General features: G+C 40.7%; 2 protein-coding genes across 3 annotated transcripts; both read right to left on the bottom strand.

The window, feature by feature from the left end:
• Positions 1-272: 272 nt before the first annotated feature.
• Positions 273-9,202, bottom strand: LOC125891360 (uncharacterized). 2 transcript variants are annotated; one of them, XM_049580588.1, is made up of 5 exons: positions 8,583-9,202; positions 6,263-6,747; positions 5,713-5,770; positions 3,732-4,293; positions 273-3,611 (listed from the first exon to the last, which is right to left on the bottom strand). In XM_049580588.1, coding segments are annotated over exons 1-5 (1,386 nt in total). In that variant the 5' UTR covers positions 8,862-9,202; the 3' UTR covers positions 273-3,609. The 2 variants fall into 2 exon arrangements, with proteins under 2 accessions (XP_049436545.1, XP_049436544.1); XM_049580587.1 differs by having other exon boundaries at positions 6,263-6,750; positions 8,583-9,197.
• A 2,591-nt stretch (positions 9,203-11,793) lies between these two features.
• On the bottom strand, positions 11,794-26,610 carry LOC125891602 (immunoglobulin-like and fibronectin type III domain-containing protein 1). The gene is made up of 18 exons (XM_049580982.1): positions 26,599-26,610; positions 26,307-26,505; positions 24,483-24,755; positions 23,818-24,363; positions 22,079-22,237; positions 21,208-21,516; positions 20,769-20,885; positions 20,057-20,181; positions 19,449-19,590; positions 18,996-19,289; positions 18,037-18,333; positions 14,348-14,527; positions 14,120-14,248; positions 13,612-13,920; positions 13,238-13,323; positions 12,917-13,109; positions 12,269-12,565; positions 11,794-12,185 (listed from the first exon to the last, which is right to left on the bottom strand). The coding sequence occupies exons 1-18, from the start codon at positions 26,608-26,610 to the stop codon at positions 11,794-11,796; spliced, it is 4,059 nt and encodes a 1,352-aa protein (XP_049436939.1).
• Between the last annotated feature and the right edge of the window lie 478 nt (positions 26,611-27,088).

Raw genomic sequence — 27,088 nt, 5'->3', positions numbered from 1 at the left:
CTGTGCAGTACTCCAGAGTACCACTTGGGGTACAAGTGCCCCCATTTGAGAAACACTGCTTTAGTGAGCATTTAATGTAACAACATGTCAGTCAGTGCAACCACATGGCTCATCACTGTGTTGTGGTTCCTGGATAATAACTAAACTCTTTAGCACTTACACTATATATGGCTATGGCTATACAGGTAATAATTGCACCCAGCTCCAAGCACCGTTACAGTCACATATGATCAGTATGAACTCTGTATGACACAACAGGACAGAATCGAGTATACAAAAGTGAAAGAACCAGGGTTTATTTTAAAAACACGACAATGTGAGAAGTGTCATTCTGAGAGTAACCAAAGCCTTGGCAAAAACAGTGCATTCTGTAAAAGTGAAAAGTCTCAGTAAAATGTACAGTGGTGTCCAAGTCTGACTAAACTACCAAGAACTCTGTTGAATCCACGTAGCAGAAACTTATTCCACACGATGAAGCATGACTACACAAACATTCGTCATGTCTCCACAGAGGTAATTTGATAATATATTTGATATTAATAACTGACATGTTTGTCCTTTGCCCTAATCACAGCTTGCACTTTTTCTGCATTATTGAGAATTCACATTATTCCAGCGCATCTCAGAGAAACAGTCTTGTACTGTGACCTTATGTTTTGCCCTTTATTTGTTTCAGATGTTCCCGGCCATGTTCAGTGACAGAGAGGTTGAGATCTGGAGATTATGGAGATAAACGCTGGCACTCTTTGCTCCTCTTTTAGATTTCACAGTCCTGGCATAGTTGTGATCCATATGTAGGGTCACTGTCCTGCTGGGTAACTCTTCTTCTGCGCAACTAATGCTAAAAAGTCCAACATGACTTTGCAGCATGAAGTTGTCCTTCTGTTTAGTTCATATTTAGCTAAACGTGTGTATTTCAGCTACTGTTTGACTCTGGTTTGTGAACTTCACCAACCTGTCACATGACCGCCTACACACAAAAGCTCCACGTTTACAACTGTAAAGTTTGAATCACCTAATCTTATGGTTTTCAACTTTGACATTTTGACACTGATTGGTTTAGGTCTGATGTTTTGGATAAATATGACTAGGTTGTAAAAGTCTCTCTGGAAACACAAGATTTAGCTGTTGTTCAACACTGCGACAGTTTTCCATCCATCTGGAGAACAAGTTGTCCCTGAGGTGCTTCACTGAGCTCACAGTTACAAACAACTGCTTTTTTCCCCAAAGTCAGAACATTATGAGTAGTGATAATAATGCATAGAGGACCTGCTGTGATTTGTTAAAGACCCACAGCAGCACTAAATGATGTAAAGTCTGACTAAATTGTGTACTTTTGATTAAAAGTTTTAAAGACCCCCTCAAGTGTAAATCAAGTCTTAACATTTCCACTTGATGTTTTTCTATGTGTTACAAGACATATCGAGCAAAACAAGCAGTCAACGCCATGGTTGAGCATTTTGTCGATGGAACTGCAGTGTCCCAATGAAAAAAACAAAAAACAAAACACAGATTCAGACAGCCAAGGTTTGTTACATCACAAACCACACCAATCAGATGGGCTACCATTAGTAAATGTCGGGCCATTGGCGAGTGCCTATTGCACCAGTTTTTGGTAGGGGTCAACAGAGGGGCAACGGTGATGGGGCCTTTTGTTTTTGTTTTTTTCTCAGGTCAATTCAGCATGAGACAGTGGAACCTCTCAGTGAGAAAAATCAGAGAAACACAAGTGAGGAAAGTAAACAAATGGCTTAAGTCAAGAGTGTGAGATCGAACCTAACTTGTTATATCAGGTAAGATATTTTTTTAGCCACTGAACTTATTAGCATTAACAGTTTGTAAATGATTGTTGTTATTTGCTAGTACACAGTAAATATTATTTGCTCTTTCAACATCAGGTTATGATTTTAATGTGATATTTGGCTAACTAGCATCTTGAATCCATCCTGTCAGCCTTCTAGTTCCTCGTCCTCAAAGACAATTATAGACTATCGTAGCTTGCTGGTATTGAGGGTTATTTCCTCTCACACAGGCGCAGAACTTAAGTGCCAGTTGGCCATTGGCTGTAGTGTTTGTGGTGCGTTTAGTGTAACACAGGAGATGTGAGCCAACGCAACAGTCGGCCTCCGTTGCCACTAGTTCTCCGATGTCGGTTTGGTGTGTCTAGGCTTGAAGGAACTAGTCTCTTCGACTTGAGAAACAAGGGGCATCCTAGGAGAAGCAGGAATAGCTATGTATTTGTATTTTGCACGTTAAGGTTTACTTTCACTTCATCTGAGAGCTGGTGATCGGGAACAAAAATCTAACGTTAGCAAAACATGAAGTGTTTGATAACTTAGTCAAGCTGAAGGCTCGTGTTATCTGTGACTATTTACAAGCAGAGGTTTGTGCGTTTGATGAGCAAAGTAGAAGGTGAGCAAGTACGCTCAAGCAGCAAGAGAGGTGGTGAGGGGCGGGGCTTGTATACATACTCATAAAATCACGCATACAAAAAAAGGCAAAGACGTACTCTGCGTTCCAAATCAAGTACTTTTTTTCCAACTTCAAATGAAGTAGTATGTCCCAGTTGTATGCATACTCCATGCAACAGTATGTACTGAAGTAAAGAAAAATTTGTAATGCAGCAGCAGCGTTACATCTGAGCCATTGTAAGGCATGAGGGGATTTTTTTTAATGGAAACAAAACATTAATATGTAATTTTGATGAGCAGAGAGGAGATTTTAGGGGTTCAATCCATGCCCAGAGTGGAGCTTTAAAGCAGTGGAGTGCTGTTGGTGAAACAGTTCTTGGTAGAGGACTTTAAGACCACTGTATCTTACAGCTACAAGTGTGTAGGTCTGAGTGGAATTGTAATCGGTTACAAAAGTGCTATATCAAAGCAAACTTCCATTTTTAAGTACTTTAAAAAGTTAAAAAAAAAAAAAATCAACTACAGTTTGTCCTATACTTTAAGAACATTCAGGAATTGTTCTCATTTATCATATGAAAGATGTTTTTTTTTTCTCTTTTTTGCTCACTCTTTAGTTGGCCGTGTTGCCTGTGTAAACAACTGGGATGCATTAAGTTACTGCAGCTGTTTTTTTATCCTTCCAAAATATTGTCTCACGATACATTTCAGGCAGTGACAAAAAGAACCATTTTAATGTCACCAAGACAGGCATTACTTATGGCTTCAAGTGTGTTGATAAACAGTTCATGTCATTGGCTTTTAGTTTTCCAGTTTAGTACAGAACCTAACCTTGAGACAAAGAAAAAGTGTGAGTTATGACGAGTGGAAAACGCTCTGTAGAAAGACAGATTTATGGATTAAGGCTTTTCAGGTTGTTATTGGCAGGTAAAAACCCTGAATTAATCATTTCCTAAGTTAACAGCCATGTCATATTTTTGAGGTACAGGTTTCAGCTCCGACTCCAGCGTAGTGACCGATTTCTTCTGCCTTTTTCAAAGAGCAACCACATAATGAATACTGCACCTAAACAACAGCAATCAATAATGCCTTTCTACAGTATTTGTCATGTTGTAGACTGTGACTTTAGACTGAGAAAGCTCCCGTTCTCCTTGGCGGATATGTCCGGTGTGGAAAATAAATCCCTTTCTGGTGACAAGCACTCTGTAAAACATGATGAGAATAACAAAATATTAGGAAGAACATAACCTGATTTAAATGTAATCCAATACAGTAATGAAGCCATGTTTATAGAGGGTTTCTTGACATATATTTTTTACTTACATTCATCCTCGGGTAAAGCATTTTCTAAATGCCCCTCTCTTTCTTCATCTGTCTCCTCTGCCTCCTCTTCAGCTACTACATCCTCCTGTTCTTCCTCTCCTTCTGACACTACCTCCTCTCCTAGTCCCTTCTCTCCTTCAGACACTATCTCCTCTTCTGCTGCTGCCTCCTCCTCTGCTTTGTGACTCTCCTCCTCTGCATCTGCTACTTGGTTCTCCTCTTCAGGCTCCTCTTCAGGCTCCTCTTCACCTTGTACCCCCTCTGCTGTCTCTTCTGATAAGACAACTGACTCATCTTGCTCCATCTGATCCTCCTCCACTGCCTCAGCTTCCTCTGCAGGAGCAGTTTCATCTGTCACAGCGTCCTCCTGCTCGACAGGAGCTTCATCCTGTGCAGCTGCCTCTCCTTCACTTGCCTCTCCTCCCTCATCTGCCTCTGCCTTTTCTTCTGAGATGGGCGCCTCTTGTTCTACATCTGCGGGGAGTGCCTCTTCTTCTTCAGTTGCTGCAGCTGCCTCTTCTATAGCTGCGGGAGCTGCCTCTTCCTCCATCTGTCCCACAGGCTGCATCAATAGAAAGCAATAATATGCTGTGTATTAATTCACAGTAGACCGTAGTCTGGACAGAAAATCATTTATAGGTCTGCTATGTGGACATCCAGGTGTCTCGGTTAATGGAATGAGAGAAAAATGGCAAACAAAACAGGAATCTATACTGTGTGAATGTAAGTGAAGATGTGAATTCATCAGAGACACCATGCCAGGCAATTAGCTCCTTCAGAGTAGTGAGATGAAAATCTCATTATGGTTCCCTTTGGGCACACAGTGAACAGAAATAGCAGAGAGACCTGTGTGCTAACAGTGTGTGTGCCAGGACATGTCACATGTTCTCACATTATAGATGAAGTATAATCTTATGTTACACAACTGCTTTTAAAACTGTCCATTTTGATTTTTTCAAAAATGTGTGTCACCCATTCAGTTATGTATTTTTTTTTTATTAAGAGAAATTTGATTTAGTCTGGTCACACACACATTTGATTTGTTCAGCAGTTCAAGTAGATATGTCAGCCTGCTGCAGAAGGATTAAAAATGTCAGCGTAATCTTCCTACATAGCCTTCTACCTACATTCATTTTAAAAACTAGTGACAAGTGTGGTCCAGACTGACATTACCAGTCCACACACAGAAGTATCAGATGTTAAAGGGACAGTTCACCTCAAAATTAAAAATACAGATTTTTCCCCTTACCTGTAGTGCCATTTATTAATCTAGCTTGTTTTAGTGTGTTGCAGAGTGTTGGAGATTTCAGCCATAGAGATGTCCGCCCTCTCTTAAATATAATGGAACTAGATGGCACTCGGCGACAGCAGTGGTTTTCCAGAAATCATGACCCGGTTACTCAAGATAATCCACAGACCTTGTTGTGAGCAGTTTCATGTAGGAACTATTTCTTTCTACCAAACTACACCCACCAATTTAATCACAGCGGAGAAGAGGCATTTATCTACTCATGGATGAGAGGCTCATGCTAGTGGCAGCATGGAATGTTAACATTATTGGCATCCTCCTTGGCTGAGTTGTAAGGTTAGCTAGCTCAGTGGTGCTAGGTGAGCTAGCAGTAGATGCGCAACACTTCCTACATGAAACTGCTCACAACAAGGTCTGTGGATTATCTTGAGTAGCAGAGTCATGATTTCTGGAAAGAGGCATTGCTGTTGAGTTTTTCCAATTGTACTTTCTCGATGCTTTAAGCACCACAAGCGAAGTGCCATCTTGTTTCATTAGATTAGAGAGAAGGCAGACATCTCTTTGGCTGATATCTCCAACACTCTGCAACACACACCAAAACAATCTAGAATTGGCACTACAGGTAAGAGGGAAAATATGAAATTATGATTTGGGGACCTGCTTCTGTATGCTTTCCAGCTGAGCCCTGAGTTTAGAGTCCAGAACCTGCAGACTCTGAAGTACCGTACTGACCTGTTCCTCCACACTGGCCTGCGGGGCCTCCTGGGACTTTTCACTCTCAAGCAACGCTCTGAAAGACAGAAGACACTCACAGTGAGAGTTTGTAAGTGAGAACATTTGCCATAGTCATGTCAATTTTTTTAATGGTACAAAATCATAACAAAAGTTATATCAAAATAGTATTCACTGTGTAGCCTCATGAAGCCTGAACCTTTATTAGCACCAGTAACTTCATAACGTTGCTTTCTTATGTGCAGCAATACCCTGTGAACCACAGTTCTATGATGTTGACATAAGCTTCAAAGAGCGCTCATATTACATTCAGATTGTACGCCAACCATTCAGCTCCAAAAATCATCAATACAATAGAAATGTTTATACAGATCAGGGCAATCTTACACTGTGAATATGAGGCCTACAGACTCTGGTCTAGAGAGGAACAGAGACTCAGACAATGACAGCCAACAGGGCTTTGATAAAGACAACATAAAGTTATGGGTCACAGGAGGGGAGCTATTTTCTCCCAAGCTCCAAAAGCTGATGCTTTCTTGCCTCAACCTACCTGACTGTAGCCATCTCCTGTGTACTGGCATCAAGCTGAGCCTGGTAGGTGTTCAACTGCTCTTTGAGTCTGAGCACCTCTGCGGCCTGTCCGTCCAGGGTGGCGCTCAGTGTGGCAACCTGTCCAACTTTCTCCTCCAGCTTCGATTCCGCTTCATCCATGCCCCCCGTCAAGACCTCGACCTTCTGGGACAGCTCAGCACTCAGCATGGCCAGGCCCTCCACCTGAATCCTAACACCCTCGAACTCCTCGCTCTTCCCCTTCAGCATGGTCTGCAGCTGGCTCAGCTGCTCCAGAGACACGGTGGCCTGCTGCATCTCTGCCAGGCGGGCTTTCATCTCTGTGTGGAGCGACAGCACCTGAGCAGGTAGGTCAGACGTCTTGAGCTGTTCGGCTGTAGCCAAGGCCATGCCCACTTGTTTCTGGGCCAGTGCGTAAGAGTCCTCCAGGGCATTCAGGCGGCTCTCCAGGCTCTCTGAAACGTGCTGCTGCAAAGAGACATACAGGAGTGATGCTGAGTCAAGCTGGCAACTTAGAGTAACTATCATTCTCATTGAGTTGGTGCTTCGACAGTCTTGTTGGTGTTGTCAAAAATACTGGTTTACCGATACATCAACTCTGAATATTTACAACTGTTTCAATACTTACTTTCAGTAGTATTGATACAACGGTACCAGCTGTGCATCCTCAAATTATGTCTTATTGCTAATGTTTACTACAGTCAATCTGCTGTTTTCTGCTACTAACTAACTAAGTCATTGTTGTCATGTTATACTCATTTTATTTGTCTTTTAATTAAAAAAACTAAATTTGATGCCATTAATGTCATTTTTTGCCCTGTGGTATTGAATACGGTGCGTTCAAGTTCTTGTATCAAAGTTAGAAATCCTGGTATCGTGACAACACTAGTCTCTCTGAGATGCCAAAGATGCTTAAATATTCAAATTATATGTTCTTTGAATATTAACTCATGAATACTGCATTTCCCTGACCATATCCAGGTATGTAAGTCCAGAAAATAAACACAGCATTGCTTAAATATTCAAGCCTTACAACTCAGCCCTATGCCCACTGATGCAAGCTGTAGCAACATGCTTTTTTATTTTATCAAATTCTTATTAAATCTGCCTAACCAGTCAAACCAGTATCAGAATCTGAACAGCCAATCAGAACAGGTATGACAGTGCATCGTCAGCTCAGTAAAAACTTACTTCCTTGTAAGACCTTATGTCATTCAAACTGAATTTACATAAAGACACCACTTTTTCTCACAATTTTCTCAGTTAAATATGTTAATTGGGAGTAAAACTCAGGGCAGTTAGCCAACCAGCGGTGTTGGTAAGACGTTGCAAATGCAGTGGCAAACTTATGAGTCACAAAAAGGCTAATTAACTGCTGGTGCAGGAAATATTTCCTTAACAAGACTGAGCTAGTAGAGCTGAACCAAAAGGTGAGGCTGCATGGAGGAGGAGGGAGTGGGCAGAGTGGAATAGTTTTGGTTAAGTACTCTTATCTCCTTGGAGTTCCCTGCAGCAACTTAAACATAGTTAAGATATCACCTAATGCCCCCATGAACCTTTGTTTGCAGTGACAATACAGGGTCTGTTTATTTATGCAGATACATCAAACTGTAATATAACTGCCTCTTCAAGTATTACGACTAATACTACAGAATCAAAGACAGTATTTAGACAAATTTTGTCATTTTGGAAACACAGATGAAACAATCATGAGTGTCTGCTCTCTTACAATCTTCCCAATGACCTGTAAACAGCCTCTGAGTCGGTGTTCAGTGTCACAGACTAAAATTAGCCCTGGCACACTTCTGTCTTGTTTCTTATTATTTTGGCAGCATCCTCTGCGCAGCTCTGAGAGCATGTTGTTGACTTGTGTTATAAAACAACAGAACAGAGAAAATGTAATTTATAAATCTAAAAGTCAGTGATAAGGTCCCTGCAGTAGTAGGTCAAGAGTAATCCTCATTACAAACGTCAGCAGCTGTGTGGATGTTAGAAATAGCAGCGTTTTGTACTCACTCCAGTCAGGCTGTTGGCTCTCTGAAATCTGATAGAGGCCTACAGGTCTTGCCACTTACTTTCCGTGCATGCAAGTAGCAACGCGCACTGTGAGCATGTGCTGAGGCCTTTTCTTATTTAGTTTAAGTGCAAATCAGAAGCTCATGGAAAGACTTTAAGTGGATTCATGATAGGATATAGGCCATCACAGGAGGCGCCTTGTGCGCGTAATGGCTGCAAACTCAGGTGACCGATTAAACCCTCAAAAGGAAAGACAGGCTTCTTATTTATTTTTAATTCCTTACCTCCCTGCTCGACTGTCGCATTTCTTCGTGGGAAGACTGTAGTTTCACTATTTTCATCTGCATGCCCATGAGACTGTCTGTTAAGTAGGTTAAACTTTGGTGCTGCTGGAAACAGAACCATGCGCCGGTGGCACCGCCAATTACAATCAGCAGGAATAAAACCAAGTGTAGCGCGTAATTGTTGACTCCACCGCGCACTTCTGACTCCACAACTTCATTTTTGAAAAAGTTATCTTCATGCTTGTGGTTGCCTTTCCCTCTTCGATGCTTTGCAGTCATTTTCCCCCACAAAGGACACAATGTTCTAGGCAGGCAGAGAGGTGAGAATCAAGGAGCCGCTGGGTCAGAAACACTGGAGCGAAGTGTACGCGGCGATTTCCTTCAGAAGGCTCCTTTAAAAAAGCAGCGCTGCACAAATCGAGCCGGAATCAATCACCGCGCAATAAAGTACCGAGAGGCTGCAGCGAGTTTCTTGATGAAGAGGTAGAGCAGAAGATGAGGCAGGCAGGGAGGCGTGGAGCGCAGACAGCGTGATCGTCCATTCAGGAAGAGCAACGGGGAGTAGGGGGGCTGGGCTGCCTGCCGGGAGTGGCTGAGCCTCCACCACCATGTGCGCTGCTGTCATCTAATGGAAAATCCACACGTACGGTTACCCTGCGCTATTTTTTACTGCAGCCGAGCTCAGAGCCTCGTGTGGCCTGCAGCAATTACACGCTTCCGTTGTGGGGCCACCAAGGGTTGTAATGACGTGTCATGACTTGGCTGGAGGAAAACCCTATGACCAGAGATTAATTTCTAGTGACCCTATTAATCAATTAACCTGATAGTTGCTGTCCTTTGTACTAATAACACAGCCTCCTTTTAAAGAATGTGGCTATGAGACACATTCAGTGATACACGCAGAATGTGGAAAGGGCAACATTTCTATTAAAGGTCACCTTCAGTTTCTAAGATGACAACATGTTCTTGACCTTTGCTGCAGGGCATGAAAATCTCTACAAGAAGATATCTCCACATGTATGCAGAATCTGTAGGCGACGGGACAAAACTGTGGCACGTTCAGCCCCGATTTCGCACTGCCTTTTCAATCAAAAATTGTATGTACAGTAAAGATCTAGCAGAATTTAGTTTATTTACACGTTGCTGCTGATTGGTTACACCTCTAACACTCCTACCAAACGAGAGAAAACATAAGTCAAAGCCCGTTGCACACCACACCTTTTTGAGGAGACATGTCATTCAGCCTGGAAACTGTAGCAAAATGGTGCACACTGTTTTGAGAGTGAACATGCCCCTTGTTTCCATTTGTAGTTCGAGTAGTATTGACCAATCATGTTTGAGCAGCAGGTAAACAGTCTGTGTTGTAGTGTAGATTTATTCCCAATTAAACAAAGTTAAGTTGGGCGCCAGACATGACAATAAACTCAATCCTACACTGTCATTTTTTAGTGTTTGATTATTAACCGTAATCATTTGATTTGAGTCTGTTTTCGGTTGAATATGAAGAGGTTCAACTGAAGAATGAAACAATGATTTGAGTTTTCCCTTCATGTTTTGTAGCAATGGATACTAGCGATCTGAGCTGATTCCCCAACTAGTGTAAATTAATATTTTTCTGAAAAATGACAGAGCCCACTAGCTATCCGTGGATGCATTAGGGGGTCTGCACCATCAGCACGCTGGTGTAACTTATGAGGAGGCTGAGTAGGTGGAGTCTATAGTTTACATCACCGTGACCACATGGTTCATATAAACACAAACAAGCCAGGAAAGATTGATAAGACAGCTGATCAGTGTCACTCAGGCTGACATAAAATCCTATTGTGAACATTACTGTCAATGCAGGCAGTTATTTGTCAACTAAAGCTACCATGGCTTTTTGCATTGTAGGCCAACATTGTTGTTTGTTTTGCCAGCTGACAATTACATGGTTGTTGATGCTGCCTGACAGATTACACTCCATTTACACAGCTTTCCTGGCAACTGCTGTTATGTGTTTAGTTGGGCGCTGGCGCACTGAAATGGAACTGACCCATTGAGTGGGACAACGAGGCACAGGTCCAGAGGCCCCCCTGGCCTTCACCTGTAAAATGCCCCTCAAATTAACATGTACTGACCAGGAAGAGACTCAAAATGACACAGAGACACACAAAAAGATACAAAGGAACTGCAAAGAGACACAAAATAAATAAACCATAAGAGACACATAACGACTACAAATCTGCCCATGTGGCTTTCGTCTGATGACAATTTAGCTTTATAATAGCTTTTTTTTAAAATTGATCTGCATTTATATGCACAGAGATGAGCTGAAATGGCTGTGCACAGATGAGGAAGTCTTGGTCCGGATGTTCACTTGCTTCATCTGGTCACCTAAAATATTGGGTGTTGCCCCCAGAGGCTTATCGTTGTCAGGCCGATAGTGGCTAGGCTCCGATATTTAGGGGTTAAATGCTCTGGTAAATTTGGCTGTTAAGCCTTACATTTTTTCTGTCTTTCTCTTTCTGTTTGTATATGGTTATCACCAACTGCTGCTGCATACTAGGGATACATCATGCACGTTTACGGCTTCTTGACTTGACTGTACATTTTCTTTATGGTGTGCGTGTATAGCGCAAATAGTTCTGGAGCATATTCCAGCTCACATTTCACGGTAGCACAGGTTGCCACGTCTTCACGTTGACAGAGAACCACACACATGCACACATACACAGGCAAGTTAGACCCACAGAGGCCCAGGGAGAACTTATAACCTTCTTGCTGTGAGGTGACAGTGTTAACTACTTCACCACTGTGCTGCCCTGAAAACTATAAGGGACACAAAAACAAACTGAAAAACAAACAGCCATAATGTAATTTTATGTTCTCTGATGTAAGATGAATATATTTTTTTCACTATACCAACAAACTATGTCTTTGCTCTGCAATGATTATCTGTTTCGAGCCATGAGACAGAAAACTCCACAGCAAAAACATTTTTAAACCACCCAATGCAATGTTTTATTGGAGAAAGAGTTTTGTTTTTATTTGCTTTCCGACTAATACAATATACTATCTCTTTCTTATTGCAGCTGGTGCGTAACATCCAAGCAGCGCAACCACTTCAACTCAAACACCATGTATTAGATCTAAACCTTAAAATAATACTGCTAATGTTGTGGGGCCTTTAGTGTCTTCACTCTGTATGGAAGAGAGATGAAATGATTAAGCATTAATAAGGATGTTTTTTGTGCCACCTATCTTTTAAATTAAAGTGCAGGTGTGTTTCTCTCTCACCTCTGACACTGAGGATTGTGGAGCATTCAGCCCGTCCAAGGGCGTTCTCTGCAGTGATGGTGTACTCCCCCATGTCTCTGGGGCCGACGCGGAGGATTAACATGGAGCAAACTCCACAGGTGTCGGAGATGTAGTAGTTGGTGTCAGTGTTTACGCTGATGTGATTTCGATACCACGTGATGCGAGGCCTTGGATTTCCCTTCACTGCACAGCTCATGTAGCATTCATAGCCTTTGGGTGCAGTGTGGAGCTTCAGAGGTACAATGAAGGTCGGAGCACATCGCAGGTCACAGTCCTTTCTCGTCGGTACGCTGACCACAAATTTTTCTACAAAGAAAGAAGACAACTTAAGAGATAAGATTTCCCTTAAGAGGTGACTGTGTGAGGTTGTTTGAAATGCAATATCTCACCCTTCTTCTTCTCTGTCCCGTAGGTCGGTGACTCCGAGGGTTCAGATACGCCCATGTCATTTTTGGCATACACCCGAAAATGATACTCCCTCCCGTGCATGATGTTGCAGACTGTGAACTTGTTATTGAAGAGTCTTTCAGCCACTGTGGTCCATGTGCGTTTGGTGGAGTCTAGTTTGGACACTATGTAGTGGAGGCGGTCGTCACGTTTCTCATCAGGAGAAGGATCCCATCTCACGGTCACTGTGCCGGGCACGTTTTCCTCCAGTTCTACGAGTCCAGGAGGCTTCGGATCATCTGTAACCACCATCAGTTTCACTCATCCTTTAACACACGTCTTTGACATTGAAAATATACATCTGAAAGGTCCAGTGTGTAGGATTTAGCGGGATGTATTGGCAGATATGAAACATAATATAATAAGTAAGTTTTCTTTAGTGTATAATCACCTTAAAATAAGAATAATATTGTTTTTGTTACATGTAACAAGCCCTTCACTGATAAGCAGCATTGGAAAAACAATTTTTTTTCACACTAAAGGAATCCTACCGGTTTCAGTTGGATGCAATGTGCAATTCTCACCACTAGATGCCACTACACCCCCCTCAATCTTACACACTGGAGCTTCTTTTTTTGTTTTTTCTTTACCTGTGACTCTGACCTCTATACTGAATGTCTCCTGTCCTGCAAGATTTTTCACCAAAATTGAGTAAATGCCAGAATCAGAGCGCTCAGATGAGGGGATCAGCAGCTGGGATGAGCCATCAGAGTTACTGATTGTCACTCGTTTTGTCACGGGCACATTGTCCTTCAGCCACATGATATGAGGTCGTGGAGAGGCCTGTGGAAAAGAACTTTAGTAATATCTTGATTATTTCAGGTGAAGTACAGTATGTCCTTTGGGTTTCTCTCCTGTTTCGTTTTGCCTGGGTTTGTCACCAGTGAATAAATACAAAGTATAACTCTCACCTCAAAGTTTATTGTGATCCTGACAGAATTTCCCGCCCTCACCACCATGAAGCTCTTCATCTTGTGGTTTGTGAACTTTGGTCTCACTAGAATAACGAGAAAAGGCAATAGTGCTTTGGACAATATTTAACTTTACAAGGTTCATTTTAAAGAGTAAGAAAAGACTGGTTAGTAATTCAGCACCCTGAAAATAGTTCTGTTAAAACATGAAACCATACTGTTCATGTATCAAGAAAATACAAATAATAAGAGCCAAACGGGATTATAAAGCAATTAAAAGGAAAGTTAACCCCCAAACTTTGCATCTTAAACTTTCTTCTAAATATTAATGTCTAACTGCAACTAATCAGCAACATATTAAATTTCCAACATACCAGGCGAGGGCATTGCAACGACGTAGTTGGCGAGCTCCTCAGGATCACTCTCTCCTCCATCATTAGTCGCAATCAATCTCACCCAGTACATGCCCATGGACTTAAGGCCTTTCACACTGAAGGTAGTCGTGATGATGAGAGTGGTATTACAGCGGGACCATTCAATGCTCTCTGCAGGACGAATCTCGACAAAATATCCCTTCGCTTCATCCTGTATCCCTGGCTTCTCCTCAGGTTTGGTCCAAGTCAGGACCAAGTGGCTGTAAGACGTTTCTGTCACCTTCAGGCCTGTAACTTTACCAGGAGGCTCTGAGGTGCACAAAATTAAAAGCCATGTGATTTCAAATATCAAATGTTTAGACTATATACATTTTACTAGTAGAGATCTAATGATATAGGTGAAAATTTTCAATAATATCACATGATCTTAAGATTTGTACATGAATATATTTCGCACAATCTATTGTTAATTGGTGAGTGTAGCATTAAAAGCAGTTGCAGCACTTACTCTTTGGATCCCGTGCAAATACGAACTCTGAGGGGTTGCTGAATTCACCAACTCCCGAGAGGTTTATGGCAGTGACTCTGAATTCATATTCCATTCCTGCCACCACATCTTTCACTGCATAATTCTTCTCTACATGTAATGTCAGCAAAACAACAACAACAAAACATCAGTGTCACTGTCTTTAATGCCATGATATTGAACTACAGTCAAATAAAACCAAGTGCAGACCTTTTATTAGTTCATCCATGGCATTGACGACAGACCAGAGATTACTCCCCTTCTTGCGTTTCTCCAAAATATAGCCCAGGATACGTGACCCTCCTGTGTTAGTCGGAGAAGCCCAGGAAATGTTGATGCAGTCGTCAGATGCGCTGACCACCTTTGGAGGTGCTGGAGGGCCAGGAAACGCTGAAACATGCAGAAACAAAATCAGTCAGGGAGGCTGAATCGGTCAGTAGCAATGCAGCACTGATTGATAAAAATCTATGAATAGAATACGTATCTTTAAGAATTGGGTTATATTGTGGTCATGTTACAAGTGAAACAAGCTGCTTTGACATCAGAGAACTGTGCTGCCTTTACAACAAAGGTAAATCCTTTGCTTTTTTGAAAAGGGCAATAAGCTTAGCATTCTTAAGCTGCTATTATTATTCACATTTTTTTTTTGTCTCGCAAGTGTAAGAACAGGCTGTGTTTCTCTTATATTTGTTGTAAACTGAGCAAAAACACAGCAATGTAATTTGAATTTTACTAATTTATCAGAGGTACTTAGAGAGGCAGACAGACTGACATAACTGGCATTCAGTTAAGTCTCATTCCTCACCAGTTCTGCAAAACATGGTGCAAAATAAGAGAGAACAAAGTACAGACCAGAAGCAATCAGGATGGTTAGTAATGGAGCACAGCAGGAGGCAGTAATGACACTAAATCTGCACATGGCTCTTTTTCACAGAGCCCATTTTGACATGTGACAGTAGGAAAGCAGGTGTGAATAATTCAATTAGCGATGGCTGAGCTCCATTTAGAGCACTGTCACAGACACTGTCATGGCTTACTGGGACACTTGAATAAAATGGAGACCACCTTGATGTTATTAATAACACATCAAGACAAGTGAAGTCAGTTTTTTTAATATATGTAGCCCAGTATCATAAATCATAAATTTGACTCAGGGCGCTTTACAATATGCACTACATAGGATATTCTCTATGCTTTTGCTACTATGACAAGCCAAATGTCTAAGGCCTAGCTTTGTGGTCTTGTGTCTATTAGAATGATATACTATATAGTTTCAGCTATGACACCACATCTTCCATTTGGATTCAGTGATGTTAGAGCTTGTGAAAGACACAGCCTATGTCCACCGGCCTCTACTGACATTTACCTGCTGAGCAGAGCTTAATTGGCACAAGCCACGCCTACCTATTAGGTTCCAAAGTGGAATCTGAGTACAGAGCCACCTACAGCCACAACTTGGGACATAAGTTGAAAAGACGACGGATAAAAGACGTTGTAGGTTAATAAAACAGCTTTCGAGGACTCCGGGAATGTCTACAAAACAGTGGTAAGTGTTGGCGAACGACTTGTGGAGTTTTTCAAATTTTGGTTGTCAAAGATGGAGGCATTAGCAAACGTTAGCTCTGTAGCTAACTGACGTTAGCTTCCCGTTAGCTAGCTCAATTAACCGTTACCGTTATTGTTAAAGTCTCAAATATAAAAACGGCTTTCACATGAAAGGTACAAACTTGCTAATTCCACATGAACTTTTTCACTCTCTCTTTGTTTATGTCCAGTTTATTATCATGGGTTTCCTGTCAGGGTTTGTTTTAATTACTATAAAAACAAACAGGTGGGGAAACGGATGTTAGACTGCATTATGTAATGTTAGCTAGCTAGCTTAAAGTGTAGATGTTAGCATTCTAATGCTAGTACAGTACACCTGCTAAGCACATTAGGCTTGTTAGGGAGCGGTTAGGAAACCAATGTTATCCTTAGCAGGTATATGCTAACCACATAATTACATTATTTACCACATAACTTACTGAATAAAGGTACTAGAGTTATGTGTAAAATTGATACACAATAAATACAAACTCCATCAGTTGGTGTGAATTATTTGCAGTGTTCATAACTGATCCCTTTGGTTCACTTGTGATCAGTATCAAGATACCTAATCCAATAGTTTAATGATAAAACAAAAAATAATAATAAAGAAGTCTTAAACACCAGGGCCCAGTTGTGCAGAAGTATTCTAATAGGATTTTAGCTATCATATATGATCAAACCTAAAACATTGGTTGTTTTCCAAAGGGGAAAAACTAATCTGAAATTGGATAAGATCATGTAATCCAGTCTTGGTTTGGATCTGGATCAAACCTTTAGTATGTAGTGTTTAAAACTTTTTAGGAGGATGAGGATACCTTTCATCCAAAAACTTCTGGATTTCCCTGATCCCAGCAGAAGGGTGGATTTCAGGGGCAAAATGTAAGAAAACTTTTAAATTGGTCAAATGTATATCTACATCTGTCATATTTTACATTTGATTTGTTTATCAGTTACTGTGATAAAGTAGATATTAGGCTGCCTATTAAGTCTTTCAGTACAATAGAGTAAAATAATAATAATAAAAGCATATTGTCCCTGTAAAATAATTCCCCAAATAGCAAAAGTTAGGCCTATTTACAGTTACAGTCTCAAAGATCTCCATTTTCTCATTGTCAGCGCCTATGGCAATAAGTTGTAATTGCAGTGCATTTGTTGGCAGACTGCCTACATTTTGATGTGTACCCCCATTAAGAGCATGGTTATCTGGATCTGGTAATCCGAAAAAAAGTTTATATCTGGAACAGGGTGATCGAATCCAATGTTGCTTTGAAAAAATGACACAAAAGTAGGATGGATTAGCTGATCCTGGATAACAAAAGATGGGATTTCCAAAGACTATTTTTTGTTAACAATTGGGCCCAGATCAAGGGAAAATACATGTTTGAGAAGGGGAGACCCAAACTTCTGTTCTTTGGTCTGCTGATAGACTAAGGCAAGATTAAAGACCTGCTCTGTGGCTAAACCAGCAGCAACAGAGTTTGTCTAGTATCCAAACTAAATGTTACTTTTTTCCAACAGCTGCAACTTGTGGAGACAAACTTGATCGTGACCTTGGAGAGGGCTTCACACTTGTCAAGGATGACTGCCAACTCCAGCCGTCATTTCTGTGAAGTCTTATAGACCGTTCAATCAATCAATCAATCAATTTTATTTATAAAGCCCAATATCACAAATCACAATTTGCCTCACAGGGCTTTACAGCATACGACATCCCTCTGTCCTTAAGACCCTCACAGCGGATAAGGAAAAACTCCCCAAAAAAAAACCCTTTAACGGGGAAAAAAAAACGGTAGAAACTTCAGGAAGAGCAACTGAGGAGGGATCCCTCTTCCAGGACGGACAGACGTGCAATAGATGTCGTACAGAACAGATCAACAAGGCTGATGGTCTAAATGAAGAACTTCTACAACACATTGCCACCATGAAGGAAGACATCAAATAGTAAGTGCAAGTCAGTTATGCTTTCATTATGTTGTTTTGTTTGTGTTGGGTCGGCCGCCATGCCGTACAGGACCTGTGCTTGTTATGACCTTGTGGCCTTTTCTGCTGTTTTTCTTCGTTGGCTGTTGTGTGATTGGTACGCTTAAGTATGTTACATTTTCTGTCTGTCATAGATCTGGGTGAATTTTAGATGTATTGGTAAGAGAAAAATAGGCGTTTGAGTTTTTCTTGTCACTTCACAATAACAGAGCTCAGTTGTATTAAGTTAAAGCTCAGCAGGTGCAGTTTATCCTCTATTACATCCCTGTCTTTAGGATGATAGTGGGGCAAACTGATTCAACAGATATCATACAAGTACTAGCTTGGCTCACCTAGCATGCCGGCTTGCATCTCATCAGTCTCCATCGCTTCACTTATACCCTCTGCAGTCACGGCCCGGATACGGTAGCAATATTTCCGACCACGGTCCACATCTATGTCGCGGTAGCTGGACACACCTGTGACTTCCCCTAATTTCTTCCAGGTGTTTCGTCCAACCTGCTGTCGCTCCATTATGTAGTTAATCACAGGTGAGCCACCATCATCCTTCGGAGGCCTCCACCTGAATTCAATAGATGTTGCTGAGCTCTCCATTACCTCTGCAGGACCCAGCGGTGGAGAGGGTTTGTCTGAAACATCAAAGAAGTGTTCAAGCTTGGAAACCCTTCCTAACTTCTCATATGTGTAAGAGGGAATGCTGTATTTATACGAGGGGAAACGGCAGAGATAATCATGGTAAAATCTGACAGCTGTGATGCTGGCAGCAATGACAGATGGTTGGAGCATAATAACTTTTGTCAAGCAGTGAAATGTGTTTTCAAAATGCATCTTTAACCTGTCACATTGTCACCAACTGGGATTTTGCTTCAAGTAGAACAAAACTTTTTTTCTCAGTCGGTAGTATGATAGATTGAGAGCTGCAGTTGGAGAGTAAGTGTCTAAATCTGTCCAGGCACAGATGGGCTCAGTGAAATGTGGCCCCCTTTTTCACCTGATAGAGAAAATACTGGCCTGATTTTTGCAATTATGTGGATAAGCTATGAAGCATTTAACAACACTGCTGTTTGCTGTTCTGAAGATCTTACCAGAGTAAAGTACTTCTTATTACACAGTTGCTGCACAAATCACATCTTTGGCATTTTTAAAGATTAGATTTGTCTTGAAGGAGTTAGATGTTGAGTTAATTATTTCTTTTGAAATAGTGTGACATTTTTATTGTTGTGTTTTATATATTTAGATGATAGAGAGACTTTTCTGTATTGAATATCAGCACTGTCCCTCATTCACTCACCAAGCACAATTAGCTGTGAAATAGCCTCAGTGAAGCCATGTTCGTTCTTGAGCTTGATTTTGATGTCTCCCGTATCCTTTCTCTGGCACCTGATCAGGAGCAGGCGGCTGTGATTCGCAGAATTCTCTAGCTTTGTGTTGTTGTCCTCTAGGAGCTCTTCTCCCTCTCTGTACCACTTAATCTTTATGGGTTCGTGGCCAACAAAATGCAGTTTGAAGAAGACATTGTGCCCCACTTTAACTGTCACAGGCTCAGTGAATGCAACAAGGTCTTCAGGGTCAAACCTTGGGGGATCTAAAAGGAAAGGGGCCAGTCAGGGTCATTGATACGTTAAAAGGCATTTAGCTGTGATCTGATCCTGACCTGTGGCTGTGAATATAGATATATGTTTTCCCCCTCTCCAGTAATACTGCTTAATATCAAAAATCATTATTATCATGACTAATTACAAACCTTTGACGTTGATCATTGCCTCAGTTTTACGACCATCTGCCTCAAAGCGGTATTTCCCAGAGTGCTCTTCATTGCACCTGATTATGACTAATTTATGGATCGCACCATCTTTAGTGACAGAGAAGTTGTCATCTGGCAGTATCTGATAGGAAAAAGGAGCAGACAGATTGAAGTAAACAAATCGAGCAACAACAGTTAATTAGTTAATCAAATCAGAAACACTCCATGGCCCACAGGGCTTGGTATTCGACTCTGTTTTGTCCTAAATAGGCTCAGAGTGTCTGAACATCTGTCAAATGTTTGAGGTACAACACAGATGAACACATAGCTTTTAAAAGCTGTGGCGATTTCCAATTACCACTATCAAGAAATTGATACTGCGCCTTTTTTTTACATGCGCCTCACATCTGAAAGTGAAAAAGACCGAAATCAGAGGTGTGTATTTTAGCAGTGTAGCATGCTGTCGCTACCCTTGAAACATTGCTTTTGATATATGAAGCCCAGTTACTGGAATAATAATGATAGTAATCACTTAATATATAATCCCTTTCTTGGCAGACAGGGACACAGTACCAAAGAAAATGATGAGTTTGACCTTTACAACTGACCTTTTTGCCGTCTCTGAACCAGGCTCCCTCACAGTCCTCACTGCTGAGCTTACATGTTAACTCAGCAGTCTCATTGATGACAGCGTTGACATCAGACAAGCCACAGATGAACTGAACTCCTGGATCTAACACACACACACACACACACACACACACACACACACACACACACAGAGCAGTGAATAGGCATTATGATTACTTTAACTTGCATCCAAAAGCAGTTTCACAGTGCAAATAATAATAATCATAATTATTATTTTTTATTCATTTGCTTTTTCCGGATAGTTTTTAGTTTCTGCTGGGAGTCTGTTTTGCTCTGTCGGTTTCTTACACATGCTACAGTATTTTTAAAACATACTTTTAATATTTAATGTGTATTAGTTTGTTGACAGATAATTGACTTGCTCTTGCCATAACTATTAATATTACAGTAAATTAAGATGACAAAACAATTTGGTCTTGCAGTTTATATGCCAAAGGCAAACGCTCTTGCACATACAGTTATAATTCTGTATTTTGTGGTTCAGTAATGATTATCTTTTACGAGTCTTTCTGTATCTGGTGGCTGCATGAAATTCCAAGATCTCAATTCATTATAAAATGCAAAAATGATGTGTAAATTAGTACTTTGATTGCTGGAGTATCAGGAGGAGATGCATTCAGCTGAGGCCCCTTCCTGTGATTGATTTGTGACACCTCTTAGGTTACTTACCAATCACCACATCTTCTATCAGTGGGCCTTGTCTTTTACGCCTTGAGTGTTTGGCAGTGCTGGTTGCATCCTCAGTCTCGTCACACTCATTACGGTCTTCAGGATGTTTACTTTCACCTTTTTAAAAATGAAAATATACAGCCCTGAACTTCACAAACACATAGTAATTGGAAATTATACCATTATAACACCCTGAGAAGGTGCACAAATAATGTCTACAGTGACAGGGTTATACAGTATGTGGGTCACTGCAGACACTTCAACTCGCCACAGCAATGATGGCAGTGTCGCAAGATGATGAAACACATGAGTGGTTGCCAGATTTGTATAAACACAACAAGAATACACATGTTTATGAGTGACTACCTTGCCTTCCACTCATGAAATATTAAGTTTTTGCAACAATATGAACTGCTTCAGACCACTTTTGGTCTCTTACCATTGACTGCTTTCTGTCGCCTTTTTCTTTTCTTTGAAGAACGTAAGCGCTTGACCTGGCCGGTAGAGTCCCCATCCTCATCCCTGTGACCTGCTCCCTTGTCACTTGCTCCCTTGTCACTTGCTCCCTTGTCACTTGCTCCATCGTCACTCGCTCCATCGTCACTTGCTCCATCGTCACTTGATTCATCTTCTCGTGCTTCATCGTCTCCTGCTTCACTGTCACGTGCTTCATTGTCATGTGTTTCACTGTCACGTGCTTCATCGTCACGTGCTTCATCTTCACCTGCCAGTCCATTTTGATCTTGCTCTAGAAGCAGAGCAGCAAAGGCTTGAGACATGTCACTGAGTTATCACCCAACTGAAGAAAAGGACTCTGTGCCAGCTGTTTTCATATCATCACACTCACAAGTCCATTTTTAAAACAACACACAATTTCTCCACCAACGGGGTGAATTTCACTGACGTTTAAATCTACATTTCACCAAATTAAAGAGAAAATAGTGCTGTTAGCAATGCTCCAGATGCTCACTCGGGCTTGTACATTTCAAATGATTGAAATGTACAACAACTTTCAGATCTTTTTTTTTTTGTTTTGGCCTGAAATACAGCCTCAAATAAAAAACAAAGGACAAAACGTATACCCTCCTTAGGGCCAACAACAGAGGTATCGCAGGCGTTGCAAACTCTATAATCAAACTAGTAATTTATGTTGAAAAAACAGACACATGACAACAGAACTGGACAAATTGCTGCAATAAAGACTGTTTGTTCTGTCAGTACTTTGCTATATAACATATCTGACACGAATGTGACTAATCTTGAGGGGGTAACTGTGACACATAGTCAATACACTACATTTTGTTTCTTACCAGGTGTGGGATGTTTCCAGTGGACCTTCCTTGTGCTCTTTCGCTGTTTGACAGACCCAGTAGAGTCTTTATTTCCAGCAGCATCTGTCACTTCATTTTGACTTGTGGCAAATGTTTGATTCTGGTTGAACACTGCATCAACACTTCTGCCACTGGACTCTGCAAGGACACAACACACATTCAAAAGAATGAACAGAAAAGAAATAAGGATGTTAACTGGGCACATTTTGAAAAGAAATATACCATTTACATAAATATGAATAATATCTTACCAATTTGTTCATATTCTGTCTCTTGACCATTTTTTATGTATCTTGAATTATTGGTAGATCTGGTGAAGACTTCGTTCTCTTCATAATATCCTTCTTCATCCGTATCTGCGGCACAGTAGGTCAATTATATTAAAATAGTTCATCTTTAATCTCTGCTCTCCTTGTGTGGTCATGATAATGTTACCCATTTGGTAATTTAAATTTACAGATGTAATTTAAAAGTAATTGATTACATATTTTAAAAGAATCAAAATGGATGTGCCTTTTTTTTCTAAACATTGGTACAAAGAAAAATAAACCCATCAGGAAGGGCTGCTGAATTGGGAGGTAAACAGCTGATTATTTATCATCACAATTCATGAAATTTATAAAATTTGACAGTGAAGCCGGGTTTATACATATGCATTGAATCAATGGCGTTACTATGGTGCAGGCTCTGCGTAGATGCTTACCCTGTGCTGTAGCTGACGCCATAGCCTGCTGTGCACCTTCCCAGAATTGCAACTACACATTTTGGCGACGCAGACCACCTGTTTATTTTTGTAAACTAAAAACAATTTCCCTCAGTGGAAATGAAGCTTCTCTTTACTTTTATTTCACAGATAAGAAACAATTATTTGTGAAGACAATGAAGTCCCCACAAAATAGTCTTGTGTGATTTATCCTGGCTTCATGTGAGTAGAGGAAAAGTCAGCTAGCAGCTACGCTAAATTATGCAATGTAAACTGTCATAGGCTTATGCTAATAAGATTGGCTTGTTGTATATGTGGGGGAAAAAAGGTGTCTTGCATAAGACAGTTTTGTTGGAGAACATTGTGAGTTATAATGGAGCTAAAGTTTGTAATGTTACCTTTGTTGAATGTTGCTGTTGTTACCGGCTTCATATGAGAAGAGGAAAAAGTCCGCTGACAGGTAGGCTAATTTATGCAATGTAAAATGTCATAGGCTTATGCTAACAAAATAAGCATGTTGTATTTGTGGGGAAAACATGTCTAAAAGGCAGTTGTTTTGTTTGTGAACCTTAATGGAGCAGACTTTTGTACTTTTGCTTAATGTTATTGTTATTAAGCCATGTTTTATATGTGATTGAGGTGTATTTTCAGTTAATCAAACTTTAATTTTAATCAAACTTTACTGCACTTTACAGAAACTTAGCTTTTTAGAGGTGTAATTGCAGAGTGACATCCCACTGCACAATGTTAAATGCTCAAAACGGCCACTTGTGTGGAGCCGACATACAGCTATAAGTCAGTGTTTACATAAAAGCACCCTTCACAGTGTGTGACACTTAACCCAAACACTGAAGGGCAAAGACCGTTTTAAGCTGACAGCCAAGCATGACAAAAGTTAATCCACTCTCTTCCTCTTTTGAAATAACAAAAGTAAAGTAGCAGCAAGTCTGCATTTCTTTTTCATTAGCACAACTTTTATGGTGAAAATACATTGTTAGGCATAGATCGACTTTACCTGTTACCTTGTCAAAATCCGCTTGACCAGATCTGCTGTGTTTCTTGTTCTTGGGGTCATCTACTATCTGTTGAGCTCCTGCTTGTGTTACACACCCTGACACATCCAATTTTGTTTCTGTGCCATTTTCTCTTGAGTTTTTGATCTTGGCCCCTTCTTGTGTCACACACCCTGAAACATCCAATTTTGTTTTTGTGCCATTTCCTCCTGAGTTTTTGATCTTGGCTTTCTCTTTGCTCCCTGTTGGCTCAGACAGGGTGCTGGCTTTTACAGCATCAGGCATGTCATCGTTTACTGCTCCACTGTTTCTACCCGGTCCAGTGGCTGCACTTATTTCACCATCTCTTCCATTTGTGATTAAAGTCTTTCTCTCTTTCAGTTGTCCTTCTCCGTGTTTTACTTTTACAGCTGCTAAAATCTTCTCTATCTCCTCTCTGTTTTTTATTTGTTGCTCTCTGGCCACCTTCTCAAGGTCGATCCGTGCTCCACCAGCCAAGGTAGTTTTACGAGCTCTCTTCCGTTCAGCAGATGCAGGGTCACTCTCAGCTTAGAGGATTTGAAATACAACATACATGACACATCACTCATGATTGTGGCAGCAATTAGGATCACTTCAGCACACAGTGACAAATTGGTTTTTGGTGTACTATATTGTAAGGTGTTACCTTGAACAACCAGCCAGGCACTGCAGGACTTTATGCCAGCCACAGCTGAATAGATGCCTTTGTCCAGCTGGGTGCAGTCCTTGATCAGCAGCCTGTGGATCAGTTTGTGGTCTGACATGGTTATGCTGTATTTCTCTCCATCCTCCAGGGTGCTGCCCTTGCCCATCCATGTGATCCTGGGGAGTGGGTGTGTCAGGACACATGCAAAGAGGGCATCCTCTCTTTCTTGAACTTTTAGCTCCTGAATTTTGATCACAAAGTCCACATTGGAAACTGTAAAAGCAACACAAAGAAGTCAGTGAACCAAACCATATGTCTGTTTGTTACACAACTGTATGTGTAGACCCGTACAGTGTGTGTGTGTTTGTGTAGTGTATCATCTCTGAAGCAGAAAAATCTATATGTATTAATAAATCAACTTTTCTTACTTTTGTGTAAAGCCCTTTGCATGCCAAGTCTGTTATTTTTGTATGTTTTTTTTATATCAGTCATCTGATGATAATTGTTATGCACAGAAACCTTCCACACTGAGTCTGATGTGTTTTTTTTTTTTTTTCCAAATCATTGCAGAAAAAACTCAGGCTGCCCCTTGAAAGTTAGAGATTGGAATCATTAGTTGGAAATCCCTCAGTCAACTGAGATTGCTTCAAGTCAAGTCATTTTTTTTTTTTATTTATTTTTTTTTTTTGCTTGTCAGTGTGCTGTGCAGTGTACCCCTGGGAATGTTTTGGTCCTCAGATTTTGCTGCGGAGTGAGCACTCTTGTCTTGGTAAATACAGCTGCGAACTTGAAGCAGCAGCACAGAGGAAGGGAGCGAGATAATATGATCGTCTCTCTTCTCATTGGAAGTGGTGAATTTACTGCTCAATATGACTTTGTTTGATATCTAGTGTTGGCAAAAAAATTTGCACATTTTCAGTCCATTGTTATAACAGTTAGCTTGTTTACTATATTACATGAATACTGTTGTCACACTGTAAGCCTCGCTGAGCTCTGTTCAAAGTTTAAAACTTAAATAGAACAAAGAGTTGAATATTTGTATTAAATGGACAAATCCGATTCAACTATCATAATTCTGAGTCGGGTACAGCCCTAGAAAATACACAATTAATGACAAAATGTCAAGAAGCAAGGGAGCAACCATGCTTCTTTTCACTAGAGTTACCTCCCTCGCTGTTGCCACTCTCTTCCTCTCTGGCATTTGGCACCGTGGTTTCCTAAAGGGGCTTAGCTGTCCTCCCTCTCCGTATCCACACTGTCTCTCACTTTCTTAATCCCTCTCTGTCTGTGTGCAGTCCTCATCCTCTAAAATATCCTCATCATCATCATCCACCTGAATATTACTATATGACCTGTTGGTGAGTTATGAAATCGAACCATGCACCCTGTTCCTCTCTTGTATTGCGCATGTGTCCCGCCACCACATTTTCTTCACTGCCTCTTTCTTGGTTGGACAACTGTCCCAAACAACTTTGATGTGAAAAACGATTCTGCAGTTCGGTATTTATTTTAAACCATGTGACAATTTCGGATGAAAAATACAGACTTGGTGTATGATGGCTTGAAGTAATACAGTTAGGGCATGTAGTGACATTATTAGAGATTAAGTGAGGAAAGGAATAACTCTACAAGACCTTTGTCCTTTTCACTGTTGAATAGTTAAAAACTGTTTTTAAAACGATAATCTTGCCAATATGACATGGACCTTAAAGGAACTGTTGAAATCAGTATTTTCAGATATTGACACACTGGATGGATACACATGGACAACAGCAATAGTTTGATTTCTAAACAGATAAAATCCATTGTATTTCTTGAACCTACGTTTGAACTCTGTGGAGAGAAGTGTCTCCTCTTCATTCACCAGATTTAGCCCTGTGTCGAGGAGGTTGCTCTCTTTATCCACCTGATTGAGCCCCGTGCCCTTTTGTGTCAGCTCCTTAATATTTTGATCCTTCGACCTCCCAGCACTCTTCAGGCTGTGTCTCTCTGTTGTGTCTTCATCATAGGGAATTGCTCCTTTCTGCCAAGTACACAGAGGAGTTACAGACAGAATAAAACTATTTGATATTATGACGATAGAAAAGATTCTTTCAATACATATAATATTGTGCACAATGAATATCATGTCACTGGAGGGCCCTCATTTAAAAGCCATTCCTTCCTCTGTAATAAATACTGTACATTTACTCATTAGTAAGCAGTAAAGTGACTTTACCACTTATGCATAATTGTCATTTTGCATTATCAGTGCCAAGAGAAGTCCATCTTTAAAATATGGCACATTGCATTAGCAAACGGCAGTGTACATACCACAGACACTCCTTTGTTAGCTTCACTGTAGGAATTTTTGAGGGCACTATATAGTGTGCAATTCAGAATTTAATTTCTCAGCATTCACACACTGTATGCAGCAAATAGGGAGCGATTACAAACACAGTCAGTGTAATACTTAATAATTAAAAGGCTAAAGACCTCTTAATCTGTCTAACTGTGCATCATTAAGCTCAATTTCCAGCTCTGATAAAGTGCAGCCATCTTTTTTAAACATAATTATACCTGTTTTCTGATATTGAAAAGAGATTAAACAGCTGATTGAGATGGGA

The sequence above is a fragment of the Epinephelus fuscoguttatus genome, linkage group LG7, assembly GCF_011397635.1.
Source record: "Epinephelus fuscoguttatus linkage group LG7, E.fuscoguttatus.final_Chr_v1".
Lineage (NCBI taxonomy): Eukaryota > Metazoa > Chordata > Actinopteri > Perciformes > Serranidae > Epinephelus > Epinephelus fuscoguttatus.
The sequence above is the reverse complement of the archived record's forward strand: the minus strand, read 5'-3'. Positions and strand labels throughout refer to the sequence as shown.

Coding starts and splice junctions, on each gene's coding strand:
- LOC125891360 (XM_049580587.1), bottom strand. CDS start 8,861: ATGACTGCAAAGCATCGAAGAGGGAAAGGCAACCACAAGCATGAAGAT. Junction 5,771..6,262: donor CAGGAGATGGCTACAGTCAG/GTAGGTTGAGGC, acceptor TCTGTCTTTCAG/AGCGTTGCTTGAGAGTGAAA. Junction 4,294..5,712: donor AGGCCAGTGTGGAGGAACAG/GTCAGTACGGTA, acceptor CTATTGATGCAG/CCTGTGGGACAGATGGAGGA.
- LOC125891602 (XM_049580982.1), bottom strand. Junction 22,238..23,817: donor GGATTTTGACAAGGTAACAG/GTAAAGTCGATC, acceptor GTGTCCTTGCAG/AGTCCAGTGGCAGAAGTGTT. Junction 19,591..20,056: donor GGTTCAGAGACGGCAAAAAG/GTCAGTTGTAAA, acceptor TTTTCCTATCAG/ATACTGCCAGATGACAACTT.